Source organism: Sardina pilchardus, chromosome 2 (assembly GCF_963854185.1).
Source record: "Sardina pilchardus chromosome 2, fSarPil1.1, whole genome shotgun sequence".
Taxonomy (NCBI): Eukaryota; Metazoa; Chordata; class Actinopteri; order Clupeiformes; family Clupeidae; genus Sardina; species Sardina pilchardus.
Window position 1 is genome coordinate 26,867,420 of NC_084995.1, and position 25,060 is coordinate 26,892,479.

The window sequence follows — 25,060 nt, forward strand, 5'->3', positions numbered from 1 at the left end:
AGTTCAGGCACGCCTAAAATCAAAAGCATTTGTTACACTCTCCTTGGCTTCTGTGTTCCTAAATCATTTTTAAAGCTCTTATTTTGGCTTAAGGCCCTACACTTGCTTTCTAATAACAACCCTAAAAAATGACTGACTCCAGTACCACTCAATTGAAGTTATTTGTCAACTGCAAAAGCCCTGCTATCTATTCCTCTGTGCATCCGAGAGGCGTACTGCGGCAGAACGCTCTCCAGATTACTTTCAGGACAGAAAAGAATGGTATGGAATAAAACATGAATATGTCATTTATGGAAATAAGGTGACCTAGCAGCACACAAAGTTTTGAGAGGAAGGAAAAAAAAAAGAGAAAGTTTCAAGAAAAAAAATAAATTGTAGCTCATTTAAATGGAGGTTTTGGCTGGATGCAGAAATCGATCCAGCCCAGTGAATTTATGTCCCTTTGACATACAACCCTTGAGGACGGCTGCTGTGTTCTACCTTAACCTCTATATACCTTAAAGAGAGCCTTGTGCACTCGTTTCCAAGGGGCCTGTAAGATAGATTAATTGTAGAATTAAATGAACTTTCTTTTTTACTGCACCTAGTAGAGCATAGATGCCATGAAAGTGCACGTGGTTGTGCAGATTTGTATGTGCGTATACATGTGTGCCAGTTGCTCTCCCAGTTGGGGTTGTTTGTAGGTAATTGCTTGCCTGTCAAACATGTCAGTGGAATATAGTATTATATTGTCAAAGTCATTACCAGAGGTACACAGATTGAGATGTTTGCATCCATGCCTGCGTATGTGCGTGCGTGTGAGTACGTGCGTGAGTGCGTGCGTGTGTGCCTGCGCACGTGCGTGCGTTTGTGTGTGCGTGTGTGAGTGCGTCTGTCTGTCTGTCTGTTTGTCTGTTTGTCTGTCTGTCTCTCTCTCTTTGTCTCTTTTGTCTCTTTGTCTATCTTGGGTAGAAGTGTGGGAGTCTGTCTGTCTGTCTGTCCGTCTTGAGGGTACGTAGAAGTGTGTGTTCACATTCTGTATGTCGTGTTCTGTACCATCACAAGGCTCCTCCAGCAGCACTCTCCTTCAGACCTCAGTTCCCCTCATCAGAAGTTTGGAAACTCTTTTGGTTTGTACAGGCACTTGTTAATGAACTTTAGATGGACATCATGCCTCTCCAAAGTCAAATATATTCCAAGATCTCTCCGTCTTCCTTATTGCTCTCCCAGCTGTTGTCACTTTTATTGCATCTTTGCAAATATTTTGGTTCCAGTTGGATGAGGCCTGGACTCGGGAGTCCATATTAAGTGAATTGAACTGTGAACTCAAGCATTAAATAAAAGTGCACTTTAGGTGGAGGGCTTCTTAGGACCATGTCCAGGGAAGTTATTTGTTATTGTGAAGGACTCTGAGCATTAAAAATGAATCTGTGTGGCAAATGAGTGCTTTAATTACGCTCTGGAGCGGGGAGCGGGAAGTTCGGCGAGTCTGGGATTGCGTGAGTGAGAGACAGTCTGGAAGAGCGTGAGCGAGAGAGAAACAGAATGAGCAAGCAAACAGGGCAATGAATGCTGATGAACTGGGAATTAATCATATTGATGAAAAAGCTGCTCCCTTCTCTGCACCCAGCTGAAAGCCCCCCTGGCTACAAACTTTTATATGGAGGCGATTTTAGCTTCCGTTTGGATTTCTCAGCCCAGCGAAGCGACATTTTCTTTTTTTTTTTTTTTTTTTGGCCTGTGTCCTTGCATTTTCGATTTCTGCAGAGCAGAATACGAACTTTGTTCGTGAATGTGGGCCTGTTTGCCACTGTGACATAATTTAAGTCCAGTCCATTCAGAACTGCTTTGAATTGTATTGCTCACACTTATTTTACCTCATTCTCAGCTTCCAGTCAATGTTCATTTCTTTCAGCCTCTTCCTCCTCCTCCTCCTCCTCCTCCTCCTCTCCTCCTCTCCTTTGCTATCCCAGTGACCCAAACAGCACCCCAAGCATAGCAGTCGGGCGGGGCGTACTCCCGTACTCCATTGGCTGACACCCTCTTTGGCCCAATGATCCACTGAAGGGGCCCTTACTGTATATATTCCCTCACACACCCCCGCACCCCACCCCTTCACTCTCCTCGCCCACGGCCCGACTGAGTCAGTATAACCGCGTGCATCAGCAGTATCACTATATTAAATTTATAGACGGTTATTATTGAGGTATTATAATGGCGGGGGTGTAAATTGCCCCTCCGATTTTAGTGGCGGAGTTCAGCAGACAGTGGAGCAGGTGCACGCATGCCACTCCCTGCTAATACAGGCCCGGCCGGCGAGCGTCCTGTTGTCGGCGGCGACGACGACGGAACCTTATGAGGCCCAGCCCAGTGCCTTTAATGGCCAGGGGTGACCGGAGGAGAGAACAGCAACAACCGCTAAGTGCCTCTCCACAGATGAGAATGCCTTGTTATGGCGCTGCCATAGAGGTTGTTTTCTTTTTATGCATAGCATACAAAGAACAATATTAACAACGCTTCAGGAAAACACTGTCTTCATAGACGTCTGGATATCTGGCGTGTGGCCTTGAATTTCTATGATGTTGATCTTCAGAACGCTGTTATGGAGAAGCTGGACAGAGAAATAACAGGAGCTTGATTGTTTCCACTAGAATGGAGCATTATTCCAAAAGGCCCAGACATCAGCATAATAATTTTTGTTTGATAATGATTATTATGAGGACCTAGTACAGTTAAAGCGCCAACTTTGTACGTCATGTACGTCAGACAATAAAGTTTTTCTGATTCTGCACTTTTTTTGTTGTTTTTGAAGTAGTCATCCTGCTTTTTGGACACTTTAGGAGACGCATTACCAAAGTTGGGTTTAGCTGTTTAGCTTGCACTCCCTGAACCTGGAGAGACCATCACGACGGCTCACATCTGGTGCTTTGGTGTCGCCTCTTGAACCTGCTGCCTTGGGTGCTGTTCACTTATACTGCACTGCACCTGTTCTGGCGTAACCCACACACACACACACACACACACACACACACACACATTACACACACACCTGTGGTGGCGTAACCCTGGAGTAAATCTGTGGAGTCGGCTGCTCCAGCCTCATCCCTGTGGCTCCAGCCCTGTCCCCTGCAGTGTGACCCGCATCTAGAAGGCACATTTGGCTCCTGTTGAGCTAGCGCACGCCTTTCATTAGGCTGTGGGGATTTCACATAGCCTGCAGCTATCAGATCTGTGTGGGCCGCAGCTAATCGAGGGTCGGCCTGACCACCAGGACTACTGTAACTGAAGGAAAAACTCCAGATTGCTAGGAACATTTCACCTGGATTTTGTAGCTTGTATTCAGTTATTGTGGATAGTCAGTATTATATATTTTGATATTTAAACGTTAAAGTATATACATGTATGATGTTAGGTGTTCAGGCAGGATATAATCTTATATTTCGATATCTCATGGAGTTTGACTTGACAACTGAACATTTACCTGTTTGTCAGAATATACCAGTAGGCCTATATATTGTACAGTATATTGCTATTCAGCCTACAAATACTGGGATATGAATTATGGTCCATATTGCCCTACTTGGTTATGTTGAAATGTGTTGCTGCAGTGACTGCTATGACAGATATCCTGTAAATGAGGGTGTCCTACTGATGATCATTACAGTACATGACTGAGACTCGCTACGGCACACACAACTTAGACACTGGTGATTATTAGATGGTGATTATCAGAGGGTGATTATTAGATGGTGATGATCAGATGGTGATGATCAGATGGTGATCATTAGATGGTGATCATCAGATGGTGATCATCAGATGGTGATCATCAGATGGTGATTATCAGATGGTGATTATCAGATGGTGATTATCAGATGGTGATTATTAAATGGTCCTTGTTAGATGGTGATTATTAAATGGTGATTATTAGATGGTGATTATTAAATGGTGATTATTAGATGGTCATTGTTAGATGGTGATTATTAAATGGTGATTATTAGATGGTCATTGTTAGATGGTGATTATTAGATGGTGATTATTAGATGGTCATTGTTAGATGGTGATTATTAAATGGTGATTATTAGATGGGTCTTTGCTTCACCAGCCTGGTGATGTCTGAGTTCCCCTGCTTCCCCACCAGTGCCATACCAGTTGACCAACTGCTCCATAAGGACTTAACAGGTGTATGGTTGTGTGTCTGTGTCTGGGTGTGGGTCTGTGACTGTCTGTGTCTGTGTCTGTGAGTGAGTGAATGATGGTGTTTGTGTGTGTTTGTGTTTGTGTTTGTGAGTGTGTGAGTGAATGATGGTGTTTGTGTGTGAGAGTGAGCAGAAAGCTCTTTGTGAAGAGGTGGCAGAGCTATTTGGGAGTGAGCAGATTATATGTGACTGAAAAGCCAAGCAGGCATATGTGGTTTGTCTGTCTGTCTGCACACAAACACACACACACACACACACACACAAAAGCATTCTAAGGAAGATGAGTAAGAGTGTAGCAGTAGCCAGGCCTCCTAGGGAGAGCTGGACTGACGGTCCAGCACACAGGAGGAAAGCTCCGCTTGTTCTTTTAGAGTCCCTGCATCTCTCCCTCCCACACACACACACACACACACACTGTGTGTATGCGCATGTGCACACTTGTGTGCGGGTGTGTATCTCTCAGGTCAGCAGCCTTTTCCGTATTCCGTGCAAATTCACAATTTTAATGACAACTGAATACCACAGTTGAATTTTAATTCACATCATGTTCAGTCAAGTCGTATGCTCCCAGTCTTGGTGCCAGTTTAGCATGATGATTTGTAATAGTGTAGTGTAGTGCAGTGCAGTAATGACTCCACTAGTGGTCAGCTGTTTGTCTGTCTGGGTGTAACCTCTGCTCCTGCCACCTGTCTTCCGTCCCAATGTTAGCTAGAAAAGTTCTCAGCGCAGACCCTCCGCCTGTATTGTTTTTCCTAGGTTGTCATACATTTGAACCTAAACTATTCGGATCGTCACCATGTGGTCATACCATGCCACTAAGCGAAAAATCTGACCTTCCCTGAAAATGTCATCGAAATCCATCCATTACTTTTTGAGTTATCTTGCTAACAGACAGACAGACAGACAAACAAACAGACAGACAAACATACAAACAAACAAACCCCGATGAAAACATAACGTCCTTGGCGGAGGTAATAAGCTACACACATGCACACAGCCACACTCTCTTTCTCCGACACTCTGAGCCAAATCCTGTATGCCGTAGCTGAGTGCCGCCCCTGATGTGTGTGTTGGGTCATGGCCATGCTAGAGCACCTGTCCAGTGCAGTGAAGCATGACTGGCCACTGCAGTCCAGGACTTCTGAGGGGCTAGAGAAGTCTGTGTTTTATATTCCTACATTGATGGCGGTGAACTTTTAGCTTTGTTTGGGCTCCTTTCCTTTGATATGAAAAAGTGTGTGTGTGTGTGTGTGTGTGTGTGTGTGTGTGTGTGTGTGAGCGTGTGCTTGTGTGTGGAAGTACAAGTGAGTAGAGTTTGCACCTCAACCCTCTGGCAGTTGTCCCTGTTTCCCTTTAATGCTTATCAAAACAGCAGGAGCCGCGGCTGAGTGGAGCTCAAACAAGGGGGAGGGAGGAGAGACAGCCAAGCAAGGCTGCTGCAGCAAGTGCCATGTGAAGAACGCTGCTGTCTGTGTGACTCCAGTGGGATGGGACAAAACCACACTGACATCCACCCTCGGTGTACGCACAAGCTAATATAAACACACACATACTAAACACACACTGAACACACACACACATATGCACACACACACACACACAAAGCATCCTTCCATCCTCAATTCCAGTGGACATCCCCCTCTCCTCTCCTCCTCCCTATTTTCCATGTCACCTTCTCTTTTCAGCGCTCTGCACTTCCATTGTTCCTTTGTCGCTCAACCTTTTTTTTTCAGTTCAGTAAGTTTTATTTCCCGGACACAAACGCGCTGTTTTGTATTCCCACAGCAAGACGTAGTTCACGTATAGAGAGTCAGCATCTCTCTGTCTCTCGCTCTTGCCTGCTCTCTCGTGTGCACACACACTTCCCTTCACATTCATTATCGCCATCTTCCCACTGTGTCTCTCTCTACTCACTTGTCATCTGTCTCTTTTCCTTTCCTCTCCGTCATTTGGTAGTCTTTTTCTACCCATGCCTTTTTGCCCCTCTTTGAAATCTCGCTTTTCTCCCCTCTCTCTTTCTCTCTTTCTCTCTCTCTTTCTTTCTTTCTTTCTTTCTTTCTCTCTCTCTCTCTCTCTCTCTCTCTCTGTCGCTCCATCTTCATCTCTCCTTCTCTCTGCCACTGTGAATGAGCTTCATTTCCACTCATTAGTGATAAGGGAATCTGGTGACATTTATTGTGTCGTTGGCTGCTCCAGGCAGCCTGTGCCAGATCCTAGTTTTTTTCACGCTGTCTGTCAGACACCCAAATCCGCCCCCAGTCTCTCCAGCCCAGACAGAGAGCCCCTCTGTGGAGCTGGGCTTTGTGGATTTGTGGTCTGCATCCCTGCTAAAAGGTCTCTGATCAGGACTAGTCAATGTTAGCAGACTTGAGGATTTATTTTACTATGTTATATTATTTTATTACGTAAAGAAGAGACACCAGACCAGATATCTTAAGTTAACAGACATCATCGTCTTCCTCCATAGCTGTAATCTCTTGGTTAGCATCTCCATTGAGGAGACCGCTAACTAGGCTTGTGGCGGCCAAGTGTTCATAACAACCTGCCATTGTAGCAGAATTCACCAATCCAAGTGTTGGGTTGTTCACCCAATAATATGTAACATGTTAGTTTAGTTACATATTATTGGGTGAGGTTAGGCTAGTTTGACCCTCTCGGTTTGGTGCAATAGTAATCCTGCTCAGTATAAGAGGAACCACAGGTTCACTTTGTAGCCGTAAGCCTTTTCAAGCCTTTCATGTTTTTACAGAACATTTAAGAACCATAACAAATGTTTCTCAAACATTTTTTCATAACAAAGAACCACCAACGGTCTCTCCCAACTCCTCTCTGTTCATGAAAGATTATACAGTACCCATTGCACTTGACTTCATTTGCACAATATTGAGCTTGACCCAAGCTGTTGACTCTTCCGAGCTGCTCAAGCGGCCAGATCACCTTCCCAAGATACCTTGCGCTATTGACATCGATGCCTTGCCATTATCCCATACGAACAGTGTCCATCAGAGGCGGTTGGCATGCCTGGACGGTGGAAAACCACCTTGACCCATTTCCCAGTCACCAGCAAGTGGAAGTCTGTTGCAGACATCACTCTTGTGCACTGTGCCTCTCATTATCGGCGGAATGACTTCTCCATTGGCTGTCATGGCCACTGCGAGCGTCCTCGGGGGCAATCGTTCAATGTTGAGCAGCTGTCCTTCATGGCTAAGTGTCTCCCGCCCCCCCCCCCCCCCCCCCCCAACCCTCTTCCACTCCAGCCAGGCCCGGAGCCGCTGAATATCTCATTGACTTCACTCATTGTTCTGGTAATAGCTCGGTTGGATGGTGAAGGCCATTAGCGACGGCGGCTAAATCACTTTGTTGTGCGCTAGCAGATGACTCTAGCCATGGCTCTAACCCCTTCACGGCCAAGCTGTTCTCCGTTACAGGACGGGGGGCGAAAACAGCCCCGCCGTGATGAAGTCATCTCTGGCCCTGTAGTGCTGACATGGAGCTTTGGTCACCCATGCAACCCTTATCACAGAAAACCATAGATCCGTACTGTCTGGACATCTTTATGTGTGTCGAGGGAGAGAGAGAGAGAGAACAGAGAGAGAGAGAGAGAGAGAGAGAGAGACAGACAGACAGAGAGAGAGAAAGAGAGAGAGAGAGAGAGAGAGGGAGAGAGAGACAGACAGACAGACAGACAGACAGACAGACAGACAGACAGACAGACAGACAGACAGACAGACAGACAGACAGACAGACAGACAGACAGACAGACAGACAGACAGACAGACAGACAGACAGAGAGAGAGAGAGAGAGAGAGAGAGAGAGAGAGAGAGAGAGAGAATATAATAGTGGGGGGTACTCAGGCATCACTAGTGAAGCGATTAGCTGCAGGCCAGACGGCCGAAGAGAGGGATGGACCTGTCATCATTGTCATACTCATGGAAGCCGAGTTGCTGTTTGGAGCATTAATTGTCCTGGGATGACATGAAATGAAGTACAGCTTTCCTTCTCTGTGTCTGTCTCTGTCTCTGCACTGCACGTAACCACTTTTCTTTGGGGAAAGAAAGATGCTTTTGTTTCTGTGTGTCCGTGTGTGTGTGTGTGTGTGTGTGTGTGGTGGTGGTGGTGGGGGGGGGGGGGGGGTGTAAGAAGGCTCTACATTCTTCGTTGTGATCATTAAAAATACAGGCGAAATTAATGGGTTCCTGCTGATTTTGTGGGACTCTTTCCTGAGGGGCTAATATATAATTAATATGCCTACCTTCTCGCGCTGACTTTTTTCTGCCTTTGTCCCCTTGACTTCTCTAAAACTCTCCCTTCTTGTCTTACTACTCTCTTCCCTTCTTGTTCAGCATATCTCACTCCCTCGCTTTCTTGGTGTGCACCTCGGCCTTCTTTCCTCATTCCCAGTCCAGCTCACTTCCTTCCTCTTCTCCCCTTTTCTCTCTCTACCTCATTTTGCCTCTCCTCCCCTTCTCTCTCTCTCTACCCCATCTTTGTCCTCTCCTCCCCTTCTCTCTCTCTCTCTACCCCATCTTTTTTCCTCTCCTCCCCTTCTCTCTCTCGCTCTCTGTCTCTACCCCATCTTTCTTCCTCTCCTCCCCTTCTCTCTCTCTCTCTCTCTACCCCATCTTCCTTCTCTGCATCTCTCCTTTCCTCACTGCTTTGTTGACTTTTCATTTATCTCCATCTCGGAGAAAGTCTTTTGACCTTTAAGACGGAAGTCTGAAAAACATTGAATAAAACAATGAACAGAATCATTTGTAAAGGTTACAACACGAAATCCATTAGGCAAAGCCACGTCCCTGGAACTATTTGTCTACGCTTGGCGCATGAACAAGAGATTCTGGGATGGAGAAAAATAATGGAAAAGGGGAAAAAAAAAAAAAAATCTGGGAAATAACTGCTTTGCCATTCCAATCCTCCAGTCATTTATGAGACCTTTTCGAGTTTGTTTAGTTAATTCGGTCTGACTTAACATGGACAGAGACACAGGCTTTTAGTGGGGAGCAGAGGGATTTTCGAATGTTAGTTTGTTCAGACAAGTGCAGTCGTACCCACTCACTCCCCCTGTCTCTTGAGTTGAGGCGGGAACACTGAAGCACTGCAAGGTTGTATTGCTGATGGCGGTCACCTTAACCTCAGCCTTAACCACCGACCCCTGAAGTTAATTCCAGCCTTGTCCTGTAGATGTACAGTGCGACTGACCCTGACCCCTGACCCTGACCCTTGAACCCTCACACCGTGACCTCTCCCTGACCGCTCCCTGACTCTACACACACTGTCCAGATAAGCCGACACCGCAGCACATTTCTGAAGTAGATACACGAAAACCCTCACCCTTTGTGTGGCCGCAACAACCTCATTAGCATAAATCCATTTGTATTCCCTGCTCTCACCGACAAATAGTTTTTTTTGTACAAAAGAAAACAGGGGTAGCAAAATGAAGTAACAAAGTAGAAAAAGAAATACTCTGGTAATAGGAACTCCAAGGCTGTAAAATGTTACCTCTTGCCAAAAGAATGTGGATAAATCCATCAAATGTACACTCATCACGCAGCCGCAAGGCAAGTTAGATGAGGGTGTTCAATACTGTTGGCTGTTCTTGTGGCTTGCTTGTTAAAAAACAATTTCTCATTAAATCTCAAAATCTCAAAATCTCAAATGGCCACCCTGCAGTCTGTGGTGTCAGCACTTCAGATGCTGTTTCCTGCACTGAGGTGTGTCTGTTCATTTCACCTAAGCGTGCTCTGGAAGCGTGGACTTTTTGAGACGGACTCCAATATTTACCCGGCATTTGAAAGCATTTGTGTTCGTAGTTTCTAGTTGTGGCACAGCTGCTGTGGTAGTGCTTCGTACCCTTGCAAATACAGTCCCAGTAGGCTACTGTATGTTGTTCTTGGAGGAGGCCAATGTGGAATTGTATTAGTGATTCCTGATACTAGGGAAGATATTACAATGATGTGATGTGATCATCTGTGCCAGTTAGTCTGAGTTAAGTCACAGGAGAGGCATGTGTTCAATATCGTCCTTCACAAAGACTCTGAAAGAATTTAAATTTCATTTTTATAAGCCTACTGAGCAAATAAGTACTGCTACAAACATCCTCATAACATTACCAGAATAGTGTTTAGCCCACAGAAAGCACTGCTTTTATAGCAGAACAGTGGAATATGAAAAATGAGTGATCATAATTTGGCCATATGCTCATTGCCAGCAATGCAGGCTGTCTTCTTTTCTCATGTTCACTCTCGGCATGGGAGTCTGGATTGGTGCACATACGTGGCTGAAGCTCACCGTTAATATTTCATAAGTCATGTACCTCTGAGTTGATGTTTTTTGGAAAAGAACCAGAGCATGGACAGGACAGCCCCAGGTGTGGCAGAGACGTCCACGAAGTCCATGTGGCTGTGTGGCCGGGGGCACGGTTCAGCTCTCGTCATAACCACAGTGCATATCTACCAAGCTTTGGCATTGACCGCGCTCCAACTTCCTGCTCCTCCATCTTGGGCCTCTCTTTAATGAATGGAGATGTAAAACTCCATTCATCAGTTTAATTGGAAGCACCACCAAAATGTATTACTGTATTTTTCATCCCAGCCCTGCCTGGCGCCAAAGTGATTTGCAATTCCGATTTATGCGCCTGCACTAATGCGCAATTGTGTGTTTCTCGACAGAGGGGTTTCTCCTTTGTTTGTTCTGATTGAAAATAACATTAAAACAAGCCAACCAAGTGGAAAGAGAAAGCTAAAGAGAGAGAGAGAGAGAGAGAGAGAGAGAGAGAGCGAGAGAGAGAGAGAGAGAGAGAGAGAGAGGGGCGGAAGAAGTAGTGGAAAAAACGGCAAGGGATTGATGGAGAAGAAGCGATAAGCAATCTTGTTTATTGAGAACTCTCGTTCATGGAAGGGGGATTGTTATTGCATTCCTCATCACAGAAATTTATTCTTTCTCATGGTGGGGGTCTGGGAGCTCAATGAGACATCGTCAATATCATCGCCAGTCCAGATAAATAGCCCTCTCAACAGGAGAGCAACAAAGCAATTTTTTGTTTTTTCGATAGCGTTCAACTACAAAAGCTCAGATTGAAACAAGGCGAAAATGAGGCAATTCCTGCCCGGCAACACTCTTCAGCGCGGTTTGGGGTTTTTTGCTGTGATGTAGTCACAAGGCAGAAGTCATGCCACACCACTAAACGGACGCACTCTACTCTCATAGACAAGATGGCTGCCAAGTGCCAGCCTGGAGATTGGTGGGTGTGCTCTGACTCAGTTTTAAGTGCCACGAGAGCCAGGGGTGCTGCCGAGCTCAAACACCTGCCACTGACTGACCGACTGACTGACTGGAGCTGTGTTGTTGAGCCAGCTCACCAACCTGCCACTTCCTCTAGACAGAAGGAGTGGGTGTTGACAATGCTGAATCAATTATCACTTGAGAAAGATGATTATGGCGTACCACTGCTATAATGTGTATCTTTTCTCACTATTTTTTTTTTTTTTTAGAAATTCAAAGCTGAAAATTACTTTACTAGATTGGCCACATTTTCAGTGAGGGACACAGTATTGTGCAATCTGACCGAGATAAACAGATCAGTCACTTCAGCGTATCTCATCATTTTCCTGAAAAGGCGTTCATGTGAGAGCAAAAGCTGTTAAGTCTGTTTCTTTTTAGGCCCCAGCTATTTCTTATTCAGTGTATTTGACACAACCAGAACAGAGAGCTGGCTGCCTGGCACCCTCAAACCGCTCATCCTTGGAAAGCACAAAGGAGGTTATGGAGGGTCCACAGACTTAGCAGGTCAGGCCACGGGTAAAAATAGGAAGTGCACTTCTGAAGACGGCGTTTATGAATGGCACGACAGTGGGTAGCCGTCTCAGACACTCCAAGTGCAGTCGCCTGCTAGGAAATTAAAGGAATACATCACAGCGTGTTTGGAGAAGAAAAGAGCAATAATATCTTAAGGTTCACTGCTCCGTTGCCCCCCTTATTACTCTGATATTCTTCTCTCTATGTTTGGTTGCCTTATACTCCCAAGATTTTTTTTTCACCAGTATATTAATGTTTTCAAAGTTTAACTCAAGTGCCCTCGACCTTTTTTTTTTATCACAACTAATATTTTATGAGAAGAATGAAGGTGTGAGTGTGTGAGTGTGTGAGTGTGTGAGTGTGTGAGTGTGTGAGTGAGTGTGTGAGTGTGTGAGTGTGTGAGTGTGTGAGTGTGTGAGTGTGTGAGTGTGTGAGTGTGTGAGTGTGTGTGTGTGTGTGTGTGTGTGTGTGTGTGTGTGTGTGTGTGTGTGTGTGTGTGCGTGTGTGTGCGTGTGTGTCTTAACTCTGGAGCTGCTCACCCATGCCGACGTCTTAAGCCCCTCTGATTGGTTAAACGGAGGCACCAGCCCGGCACGTATTCCTGGTGCATCTCTGATCAGCCGACCCTATCTCTCCCCTCTAAGCTCCTGTGCTAATGGCCTTGCAGCCTAATGCAGATAGACTTTTTTCCCGTCTCCATCACCCTCTTCCTCGCTCTTCTTTCTCTCTCCCTCAATCTCTCTCTCTCTCCCACTATCTCTCTCTCTTGCTCTCTTCTGCATCCTCGCTTCTCGCTCTGGCTCTCTGGACAATAACACCTCTAATGAACACCTGCACAGTGACGAAGTTTTAAATCATCAAAATGTTTGTTATGGTGATGAGGGCAGCTCGTGGATAACCTCTCCCGCTCTGCTCGCAAAGCTTCATTAGTCCCTGTTTACCTGTTTCTTATTTCCCCCCCCCCCCTTTTTTTTCAAGGGCGGGGCTCCCCCTTCCTGGTCTTAGTGAGATAGCTGGAGCTCGTATACATTTAGAGGCTGTTAGCTAACGTATGGCGTTGTCTGCCGTCGTTGGGTAATGGCTGTTGTGAAACGGGGTGGGCTTGAGTTGAGCGGCATTGGTGTAGGTGTATGTAATTGGATCTAGCCGTCGTTAATGTCATCTGTGACCGTGGAGCTGTGTACCTGTGGCTGCGTGAGGAGCAGAGAGGAGGCGGGTGGTGGAGCACTTCACACAAACAGATGTGTGAGGCGATAAGTGCTCTCTCTTGTGTGTGTGTGTGTGTGTGCGTGTGTGTGCGTGTTTGTTTCATCTGCACGCCCTCCGGATGGTGTGTATTGCCGTGCTGTGACGCCAGCTGGAATATTTTTGGATGCCTTTGCCGGGGTACTACTGAAGCAGAGGTCCCAGAATTCCCTGTGGGTCTAACCCACGCACCACTGGCATCACAGAAGTCCATCAGTTTTTCTCTCTCTCCTTCTCTCTCTCACTAACTCTCTCTCCCTCCTTCTCTCTCTCTCTCTCTCTCTCACTAACTCTCTCTCTCCCTCCTTCTCTCTCTGTCTCTCTCTGTCTCTCATTCAGTCTCTCTCGCATCTTTTCTCTCATTTCATATGTGCAGACTCCATTTCCAAGCTGATCTACCTCCACACGTACTGTAAAACAGCCCACTCACTGCCTGATAACAAGTGACTCACTTTCAGTTGATCCTCTCTTTGCACTCGCTCTATCCTTCTCCTTCCATCGCTCTGCACTCGCTCTATCCTTTTCCTTCCATCTCTTTGCACTCGCTCTATCCTTTTCCTCTTTTTGCACTCGCTCTATCCTTCTCCTTCCATCTCTCTGCACTCGCTCTATCCTTTTCCTTCCATCTCTTTGCACTCGCTCTATCCTTTTCCTTCCATCTCTGTCACTCCTGCTCTGGATTATTGCCCGTCTCTCTTCTCTGTGAGCTTCTTAAAGATCGCTACTATAGTTAGTTGAGAACTATGCGTGTGCTTTTATTATGTGGGCTGCGCTTTGCTTTGCTTTGCTTTGCTTTGCTTTGCTTTGCTTTGCTTTGCTTTGCTTTGCTTTGCTTTGCTTTGCTGTGTATTTCTGCGCTGTGCTCAATAGTTCTGAGGTGTGTGTGTGTGTGTGTGTGTGTGTGTGTGTGTGTGTTGATAGGCAGCTCCAGGAGGCCTGTTGCCTTGTGTTCTTCCACAGGGCAGAGCTCTGTCTGTAGTCCTGCACCAGTGTAGCCTGGCTGAGGCCTCCACACCCGGCACTGGTGCATTCATGCAGTGGTGTTAAACCAGCGTGCTGGCCCGCGACTACGGTGGCCGACAGGTGCAAATGACGTGCAACTTGACAGCACATGCAAATCAACAACAGTTTATGTCTCGGGATGTGATTTTTTCAGTTTTGGGATGGGTTTTCTGATTTGCGTGTGTTTCTGTTTCTGTTTGTGTTTTCAGAGTGCGTTTCTGAATTGCATGTGTTTCGTTTCTTAAATGTCAATGTTTTCTGAATTTGCAGCGCGTTTTCTAAATGATATTAAGGTGTTGTCAAATTAAGATGAAGATGTTTTCCTAAGTCGTTTGTGTTTTGTCTATTTGCACGTGTTTTGTTGATTTGCATATGTCGCAATATGTGAAGTTGCACGTCGTTTGCACCTGTCGGCCACCGTATGTGTGCAAACTAGATATTCTAAAGCTAGATACTGCTTTGGGCTCCAGAACGAACATTAATAGTGATGCCACCATGATGGGGGCAACAGTTACTGGAGGCCTTATGGACAACCAGTGTCTTTGATTGTCAACAAGTGTGTTGTCCATACACAGTTAGGTGTTTGTCCTCAGCAATATGACAGCCGCGACTAGCCGCGTTCATGTATCCTATGCCACCCGACAATGCAGTATCTAGCTTTCTAGTATCTATGGGTGAAAACATGTGAAACAACGATGGATAGGCCTACTTGAAAAGGAAAAATGCACTCTGAACTGACCTGTTAACAAATGGAGAAACTGAATTGTCATTATTGTTGCTGTATTAGGCTACAGTGTCTAATTTTGTGTAACTGTGTCGGTTTGGTTGGCGGTGGGATTTTTAAAGGATGTAGAGGATGTAAATAATGTACCACGGCTGATAAAAGGCTGAAAAACACTGCATTGCATTGTGCAACGCAGACGTGTGAACTGCGTAGGGCCTCCGTGGATACAGTGTAGTACAGACCAATCACTCGCCCCCTCATCTATGACCAATAGTCAGAAGACTTGACATGCCGCATCATCCACATGTGCAGGGGGTTTGGGGTGCTCTTTGTTCGTAGCCAATCAAATGTTGCATTGTGCTCTCAGTGTCGCCCCCTGGGGTTGGCAGACTGAACAGAATGCGCCGCAAACCAAGCGGAGTGCAGATGAGATACAGGATGAGATACAGGATGTCAAAATTGGGAGCCATTCACGTCCGTGGCCCACAGCATCACCTCTTCCTATCAGTTGAGCTGCGTGGAGGCAACTGTGCATCCTCATCCTCCCTCTAGGGCAGACTTTAGCTCAGGAGAAACTGGCTTCCATTATCAGGTTAGGGATATGTCTCTTACAGCCATAGCTCCTTATCATAGCTGTTGTGTGTGTGTGTGTGTGTGTGTGTGTGTGTGTGTGTGTGTGTGTGTGTGTGTGTGTGTGTGTGTGTGTGTGTGTGTGTGTGTGTGTGTGTGTGTGTGTGTGTGTGTGTGTGTGTGTGTGTGTGTGTGTGTGTGTGTGTGTGTGTGTGTGTGTGTGTGTGTGTGTGTGTGTGTGTGTGTGTGTGTGTGTGTGTGTGTGTGTACACATGTCTGCCAGGCTGGCTGTCTGTCGGTCTGTCTGTGTATTGGGTTCTGCATAGCTTGAGGGTGGAGGAGTTCTGTATAGAACAGGCCTCCCTGCTCATGGTGAAAACAGGTATAATAACATTTCCCTTATCAGCACACACACACACATGTGAACTACTGTACACACTCCAATATGCATTTGCTTCCTGGGTCAAACGGAAAATAAAATTATGCACATTTGCTTTTGGTCCTGAATGATGAATTAGGGTCTTAAGTCTGTTCTTTCTCTAACTCTTACTTTCACCTTGACCCCTGTCAGTGTGTGTGTGTGTGTGTGTGTGTGTGTGTGTGTGTGGTGTGTGTGTGTGTGTGTGTGTGTGTGTGATAATGACCAGAGGGACAAGGCCAGAGTTATCAGGAAGCAGCAGAGACGGCAGTAGCAATCTGCTCATTGCCTCTATAAAGAGAATGTGAAAAGATCAAGCCAGAATGAGAGTCCTATTGTCTACCAAACTGCCTGACTCGACTCTAACTTCCATATCTCCCTCTCCCCCTCCCTCCCTTTCTCTCTGCCTTATTCTCTCTCTCTCTCTCCCTCCCTCTCTTTCTCTCTCTCTCTCCCTCTCTCTCTTTCTCTCTCTCTCTCTCCCTCTCTCTCTCTCTCTCTCTCCCTCTCCCTCCCTCTCTCTCCTACAGAGCTATATCCATGGGAGCAGCCAGGCTCAGTTTGTGGCGGAGTCGCACATCATTCTGCTGTTGAGTATCCTTTTTTCTGCCGTCCCCAAAGACGGGCCGCTGGGAGCTGACTCAATCGGCCGGCCTGCCTCTCATGGAGCGAGAGCAGAGGCTAGTCCAGAGGCCCTGGGCTCCGCTGAACCCATGCTGGAGAGCAGAGCTCATAGCTGCCCCTCCCTCACCACAAAGCCAACCTCCACAGTGAGAAACGGGCAAACGAAATGAAATGAAACATAGACACTGTCTCTTTTTTTATCCGTATTTATTTCCTTGTGCTATTTTCCAGTTCAGATTATGTTTATAATCAGTGTCATAGCTGTGGAGCGTTCAGTTTAAACACAGAGAATATATTCTCATTGTAATGTGCCAAACACTCTCCCACAGCAACACAGGGCCTACACACACACACTTCTGCTTGCATTCACACAAAGGAGCCGCTGCATATTTTTGTAGTGTAGTTGATTGCTGTGTCATTTCTGTGGTGTTGGGGTGCTTTCGGAACCAAACAGTGCCGTGTTTGACCAAGATAGCGATCAGGCTGAGAGAGAGCCGAGCCATTACAGCCTGATTGCCCTTGCCTTTCCACAAGACAGGGCCACGTTTTGGGATGAGGGAATGGGTTTAGAGTGGGCGAGCACGCAGTGCAGAATGAAGGGAGTCTTGGGTGTGTGTTTTTCTGTGTGCAGTTGTGACTTTTGTGCCGGCGTGTCTCTCTGAATGGGAGAGAGCGCTTCATCCTCTTTGGGGCAGGTGAGAAGAATGGTCTTTGATTTGAAATTGCTTGGGGATTTGCCCATGTCTCTGGAGCCCCACTCAGTGTCAGAAGAGCAATTTAACATCCACAACAAGGACAAGAAACACACACACACACACACACACACACACACAGACACACACAAACAAACTCAGGGTGTCTTACTCACAAATGTAGAGAGCAAGATGTATGGAAATAAACACTCACACGATGGGACACATGTGCACACCGACACACACACACACACACACACACACACACCCACATAAAGACTTAAAAGACAGACAGCTCAACCTCATCCTCCTCAGCCGCTGTGCCTCAGTCTGCCTCCACCCTAAGAGCACTGGCAAGCCTGCTGGCACTTCCTCCTTGCTGGTAGGGACAGCTCTTGGCTGGCACTTAAAGCTAAAAGGTTTGTGTGGGGAAGAGGGAGGTGTGGAGAGGAAAGGGGGGGGGGGGGGTAGACCTGGCACTAGGAGATGTTATGCCTGCCACCTCCCACCAGGAAATCGAGATTTCAAGAACTCCACTTCTGTTCAGTGCAATTCGCATATTGAGCGTCCTAATTTAATTGTGGATAAAAACATTCGTTCAGGACTTTTAATGGTTGACATGCTCATAAACGTTGATTCCCTGCGAGCCAAAAACCAAAAGTGCCCAGGAGCAATTTAAAAAGCTGGTCTCGTACATTGAAATGTTTTTTTTTTATTTATTTTTCAATTGACAATATAATTACAAACACAATTTCTAGAATTGGTAATCACAAAGCTTTCTCCGTCGCCTTTGAGAAACGCTCCATTTTGGAACCCTTTCACGGCTCTGTCTGCTTTACCTGCCTGTTTACAGACTTGTCTCTTTTTAAAAGCCAAATATGAGGCCCACCGCTGGCCCCAGAGCTAGAGCAGGAGCAGGAGCAGGCAGCAGATTGCCTGTGCCCCAGCAGCACGTGGCTGAACTCTGGCTTGTTGGGATGCAGTGGTGGGCCGCTTCATTAGACGCCCCCTCTCCTCAGGGCTCTCTCCCAACTGCAGTGTGCTCAAGCTTGATTTGACGACCCACATGCTTCATGTTTCTTTTTTTTTTTCCTTTTTTTTAAGAGCCCTGCAGAATTCTGTGCCGTTTGTCTGTGAAAGGCAGTCTTTGAAGTCCTCCTTAAGACCCTCTGATGAAGATTCCACCGCAGGACCTCGCCGAAGCGTTTGATTTGTCTCTCTTTTTTTCCCCTTCTCGTAGCTACGAGAGACGCCTTCCTCCATGTAATGAAGGAGGAGAGGAGAAGTCAGCATCTGCATGGTGCGTCTGTCAAAACACCGGCGCTCGAGGTGCCACAGGAGCTCAGCTGAGCGCTTGTTTGCAAGCTCAACAGACCTTTTGTTTTAAACAGGCTTCCTTAGGCTGCCTCCACATACCTGCACGCCTTCCCCACAACCCACGCGAACACACGCACACACGCACACGCATGGACACACTTAGAGACCCAGGAGTTGCTCAAAGCCCTGTTTTAACACAAGGCCTCTCCGCTTCACTGGATCATGAAATGCTGTGAAAACGGGAAGAAAGGCTTGTGTTCACTGACATACAGCTGAGGAGGCAGACAACAACCCAAACACAGCAACAGCAATGCATCCTTTGAGTTCACGCCATGTTTTGCCAACTGTTTCCTTGACAACAACCAAAGATGCTGCGATCACCATGGGGATGGTCCTGCTGAACGAGGCGGCCACCTCCAAAGGAGACGTGGGCAAGAGGAGGAGTAAGTCTTTTCCCTCTGTTTTACAGTACAGTGTGCCGTCCTGTTGACAGTGCATTGTGTGTGTGTGTGAGTGATTATTAACTACAGTCATTTTCTGTGTATTAGCCACATTGTGTATAAACCGCAGGACAGTGTTTTATGCAAGTTAAAAGAAACAAAACCATATTAATTCCATATTAATTGCCCCCAGGTGTTAGAATGTGAAGAATTTTTTGCACAATCAATGTATAGACCTGGGCTAATAGTTGTGAAGTTACGTGTGTGTGTGTGTGTGTGTGTGTGTGTGTGTGTGTGTGTGTGTGTGTGTGTTGCATGCAGGCAAAGTGCAATCACATAGCAATCATCCTGTGTGCCTGGTGTGTGTGTGTGTTAGGAGGATTAGCCTCCTCCTCGTTGGCAGGAGATCCACACGTCCTCATACGATCGCAGATTTCCTACAGACGTCCTACACAAAACACACACACACAGTCACAGGAGACTGTGTCTTTTTAACACATTTCTTTCTCCCATCCTCTCCCCAGCGCGCCCCCCCCTCCCGCCTCTTTCCCTCTCTCTCCCTCTCTCTCTCTCTCTCTCTCTCTCTCTCTCTCTCTCTCTCTCTCTCTCCTCTCTCTCTCTCTCTCTCTCTCTCTCTCTCTCTCTCTCTCTCTCTCTCTCTCTCTCTCTCTCTCTCTCTCCTGCTCAGCCATGCGTTATGTTGGCATTGTGCTTCAGGACCACTTGATTTTGATGCTCCTTACATCTCCTTTCTCTTCCAGTCTGCGTCTTTGCTATGCAAATAGACTGATTTATGTGTATTATGTAAATTAACAAGTTATTTTGGGTGTGGGGGGTTAATCCACCTCGATGGCAAACTTGGGAGTGCTTTACGTTCCAATTTTAGCTATCCGCAACGGGCAGCGCAGAGGACTCATTTGACGTACGAGTAATGGGAGCAATTATGTGGGGGGGGAAGGTTCTAGAAGGGCATTGAATGGGTTTTACTGGAGTAGCAGCACATCCCCTTCAAAAGATAGTGTGTGTCTGCGTCCGTCTGTCTGTCTGTCTTTCTGTCTGTCTGTCTGTTACACATTTGGCTTAGAACTCTTTTGAGTTTGACATACTCTATCCAGCATTGAAAAACATTTTGAAAACGTGTGCCTCGCTTGGAGATCTGTCAAATAGCTGAAAGAGCTGCTGTGTGTGTCCATCTGAAGGGTCAGCCATATTTGTGGCGTGGTGAATCATTTGGGTCCCAGCCTGCTCCATGGTCCACTGCTGAACTGTGCCAATGCCTGAGTCGCTTTTCCTCTGGATCAGCACGCTCACTGCAAGTCAGCCTTTTCAGGACCGCTTGCCAACACTCCCTTTGTACTGAGCCTGCTGCCACTTATGAGAAAGTGTCAGCCATGCTTGTCAACATTGCACTAACTTGAACAGTCATCCCTTTCATTGAGCTTTTTTTTTTCAGTTTGGCTATAATCTTATAGAAGAGACAACTCTGATCACAGGCCAGCATACCGTACTTGACCTGTTAGAAGACGGAGAGGAAAGAACTGGCACACAGAATGCAGCAGGAAACCCAATCCAGAGGATCTAGCTGTGACTACTGTGTTTGACTCCTTGCTTGAAGCTCCGTTCCTATTTCGCTAAAGCAAGTGTGTGGGTGTTCCTATAATCCAAAGCAACAATAGCTCAATGCCTGTAAAAGATATTTGCCAGTTTAGAATGGAACGTGCGCACACACGCACACACACTCACACACACGTATACACACATACTGCATACACATACACATATACACATACACATACACACACACACATACACATACACATACACATACACATACACATACACATACACATACACACACACACACACACACACACATACACACACACACACACGCACGCACGCACGCACGCACGCACGCACACACATACACACAAATGTATTTATACACCTTTAAATCACCGTACCACAGTTACAGCCGGACACAGAATTGCTTCAAGACCTGATGGCGTCTGTGTGAAGGTCATTAATCAAATTTATTCTCTGCCACGTGGACACACACACACACACACACACACACAGTTTGCATAGAGGAACTCACTGCATAGAGGAACTCACGGCCACACTCCCACCCACAGCCACACCTCTACTGCAGTGAGGAGTCAGGGGTTCAGCTTACTCCTGCCAATTAAAATGAGCTGTGGCCGCTCAGCAAGCCCCCCTCCCCTCTGCATCTGTTGCATTTAATTGACAGTTATGCATATATATCCCAATCATAATAATGTCATTATGCTGGCGCCTGTGCCAGAACGCATTCCTGTGTGTGTGTGTGTGTGTGTGTGTGTGTGTGTGTGTGTGTGTGTGTGTGTGTGTGTGTGTGTGTGTGTGTGTGTGTGTGTGTGTGTGTGTGTGTGTGTGTGTGTGTGTGTGTGTGTGTGTGTGTGTGTGTGTGTGTGTGTGTGTGTGTGTGTGTGTGTGTGTGTGTGTGTTGCAGTGCGCGCTTCAGTCTCGACAAGGAAAGCTATGCAGGAGATACACCCACACAGAATAGATAAGCAGGGAAAGGTGAGCGAGAGAGAGAGAGAATGTTAGTGGAGGACAAAGACGAGAGAAAAGTGAAGAGGAATGGGGGGGGGGGGGTGATGGAGGGATGTGGGGGTGGACCTATAGAGGAGAGAGAGAACACGTGAGGGAAAAGATGATGGAGGGAATGCTGGCTGGACAGTGTAGTCTGAGTGACCGCCGTTAAGAGCAAAGACTCTTAACGCACCATAAGTGTTCTGCATTTAGAGCATGCGTAGGAGACCGAGCGCTCGTCCAGTCCCCCAGGAACTGACCATTCATTTGTCCAGATCCTTTTAGTGACCTCACTTTAGACCTATACTGTCCACATACTGTCCAGGCATTGGGCAGTGTACGCCTTATGAATGCGTGTCAGAGGAGAGGGCCAGCTTCAGCGGTGATGGTCCTGTGTCCGCAGTCAGTCAGTCAGTCAGTCAGTCAGTGGAGCCGGTGGAGTCCCAGCTGCCTGACCTGATGACTCACTTATGGAGAGCACAGAAAGCCCCGATCTGCCCAAAGCTGCCCATGTGATGTGTCCACTGCAGGGCCTGAGTCCGTCCTCCTTCTCTGTGTGTGTTTGTGTTTGTGTGTGTGTGTGTGTGTGTGTGTGTGTGTGTGTGTGTGTGTGTGTGTGTGTGTGTGTGTGTGTGTGTGTGTGTGTGTGTGTGTGTGTGTGTGTGTGTGTGTGTGTGTGTGTGTGTGTGTGTGTGTGTGTGTGTGTGTGTGTGTGTGTGTGTGTGTGTGACTGTGACTGTGACTGTGCGCTGAAGTAACGTATGGCAGCCTCCTTCGCGATGGATTTAATGTGAAATATATCATAAATCATTTCGGACTGCGTGTTTGATTTGTGTCGTCAAGAAATTGAAGTGGAAGCTCAGAAATAACTCCTGGATGATGAGAGTCCTGGGGGAAATCGCCTGGTTCTCTCAATGGGCTCTCATGGAGCCCCGTGAAGTTCTGAGCAGAGGCTACTGTTTCAGTGAACCATATGCGCAAGCCTTGAGCAATTTCATCAGATTGGGACCAAAGCATTCAACTGGAACAACCCAGAAAATAATGCTGCACTAAGAAGCTCTGGTGGTAACTACACACTGCAAACAGTAGCTGGAAAACAGGACTCCGCCAACTTTGTTGGGGAACTTTTTTTTTTTTTCCTCTTTCTATTCGCTTTTAAAAGCACCCTACTAGGGCACAGTTGGCGGTTGATCAAACTCATCTGTTGCTAAGGAAACTCGGCAGCTGAAATCGTGGGAGACATAGAAATGTGAATAAACGGGGAAAGAGCTGAAATGAAAGCAAAAAAAAAACCACATGCTATTTTAGAAATGTTAAGACGGAAAAGCTTTAGTCTACAGCCTCTGGCCTTTTTCCCTTTCTAATGCTGTTGGCTGTGAATGAGCGGACCAGCGGTGGGATGACTCAGTGACGACGGCACACTGGCCAGGACATGAGCGCGTCCCCATCACAGAGGACACTGAGAGTGACCACTCAGCAAAAGCCCCTACTGGGGAGCAGCTGTGCGGAAAACACGCCTTAAAAGGATGTGAAGCAGGTGACTGTGCCGTCATCTTGCTGCATCACTGCAACCTGTAGATACAGGTGTGATCATCTAATGCCTGTAACTGAAGAAAATGCAGGGAATTAAATTGGAGTTCAGGGTAGAGCTTCCCATGCTTGTTTTGGACCTAAATCTGTAAGCTTGGCAGATTTTTCTTCATGTAAGCATGTCGTGTGTTGAAGCTCATATTTGGCCTCTATGAGAAACGCAGGCCAAGTGCTTCTCCCTGCTCTAATAAAGCCTCACACTGAAAGTGTAGTTTCCCCAGCCACCACTATGGGACTCTGTGTACACACACACACACACACACAATTAACTCCTACGCCTCACCACCCCAGCGGCTCCTTAATTATCCCCGTATCGATCGACAGCGGGCATTGTGTCGCGGCGCTGGAGCGGATAGGGCCGCCTTCACTCAGCCACACGCTCCACTTTTAATCGCTCTTGGCTTCCCCCACTCACAGTCCAGCCAGTCACCGGGGCCCGACTACAGTGAGCCTGCGTGCGTGCGTGTGTGTGTGTGCGTGCGTGTGTTTTGTGTTTGAAGATGACCGACAGATGAAGATTAGCTCCGCAACCTGTTTGCACGTTCCCATTCTTTATGAGTGTTTGCATACGTGTGAAATGTTGAACTCCCAAACCACTCAAGTGTGCACACTTCCACACATGCATACACTGCTCACCCCTTCTCGACACCTCTCATGGCACAAGGAGGGCTCTCAGTTTTAACAAGGCTTTTTCTGGATGACTAATTTGGAAATTAGCCAGTGACGGCAGTGGTGTAATTGGACGCGCCCTTGCTCAGGAGAGGTTAAACAGCTCTGATTAACGCCAGATTAGCTTCTCATTTTGGCCAACAGCTGCCACTGTTTTCCTTTCACTTCCACATGTATGCATATATATATGTGTGTGTGTCTCTTAGTGTGAGTGTGCGTGTGTTACCACTCCAGCTAACAGTTTAGGACCACAGGGAAATGTGAACAGAGACTTAAAATTGTGGATTATCTTTTACACAGAGAGTGCATTTGTTTACAACACACAGAAACACACACACACTCGCACACACCTGGCCGAATCCTCTGCACATCTACCTGATAATATTCCATCTCATTGTTTGGCCATAATTGAATTTTGATGGAGCTCTCTGTTGTCCCTGGAGATATTGATGTCGGACTTGATTGTGAGGGAATGTCTGCGAAGTGAACCAGCCAGGGCTTAAATGATGTTAAAAGGCTATCTGATTTGTGGAGAAGAGCGAGCGGAAGAAACACAAGCCCAAGCCGCTGACTCCACACTTGTGTGCCGTGTTTGTCTGTTTGAGAGCTTTACGTCCTGATTACTATTTCTCCCGTTACTCGGGGCTTAATTTAAAACGTCTGCACCGGGATTATAAAAAAAAAAAAAGCTAATGAATCAAAACATGCCCAGATCAAAGTTCACAGCATACGGTTAATCCTCTAATGGAAGAAGCCATTGTTGCGTACTAATTATCATCATCACCGTCCTTTATTTGTTCACTTGTCCTTTATTTATTTGTTTATTTATCTTCCAGAGCAGTTGCCATTGTGATCTCTACACCAGTATCCTGTGGGGCGTTAATGGAAGAGATGCTAATTAATGTGTGCGTTTGTGTGTGTGTGTGTGTGTTATCTGTGTGTGTGTGTGCGTTTGTGTGTGTGTGTGTGTGTGTGTGTCTTTGTGTGTGTGTGTGTGTGTGTGTGTGTGTGTGTGTGTGTGTGTGTGTGTGTGTGTTTCGCAGTCATCTGCCTGGTGGGACTCGGTCTGGTGGTTTTCTTCTTCAGTTTCCTGCTGTCCATCTTCAGGTCCAAGTACCACGGCTATCCGTACAGGTAAGAAGGCACTGGGGAGGGAGTGAGCTGAAGACAGGCCTGTGCGCTCTCTGGCTCTCTGGCAGAATGGATCTCTTTGGACAGGCTTACA

At 46.7% G+C, this 25,060-nt stretch overlaps 1 protein-coding gene across 1 annotated transcript in view; it reads left to right on the forward strand.

The window, feature by feature from the left end:
- tusc3 (tumor suppressor candidate 3) overlaps nucleotides 1–25,060 on the forward strand; it is a 60,682-nt gene that overhangs the window by 34,085 nt on the left and 1,537 nt on the right. The window contains exons 7-9 of the mRNA XM_062555523.1: nucleotides 16,460–16,523; nucleotides 18,931–19,005; nucleotides 24,879–24,969. Of these exons, the coding sequence (XP_062411507.1) occupies nucleotides 16,460–16,523; nucleotides 18,931–19,005; nucleotides 24,879–24,969 (230 nt within the window). The remainder of the gene's footprint in view (nucleotides 1–16,459; nucleotides 16,524–18,930; nucleotides 19,006–24,878; nucleotides 24,970–25,060) is intronic.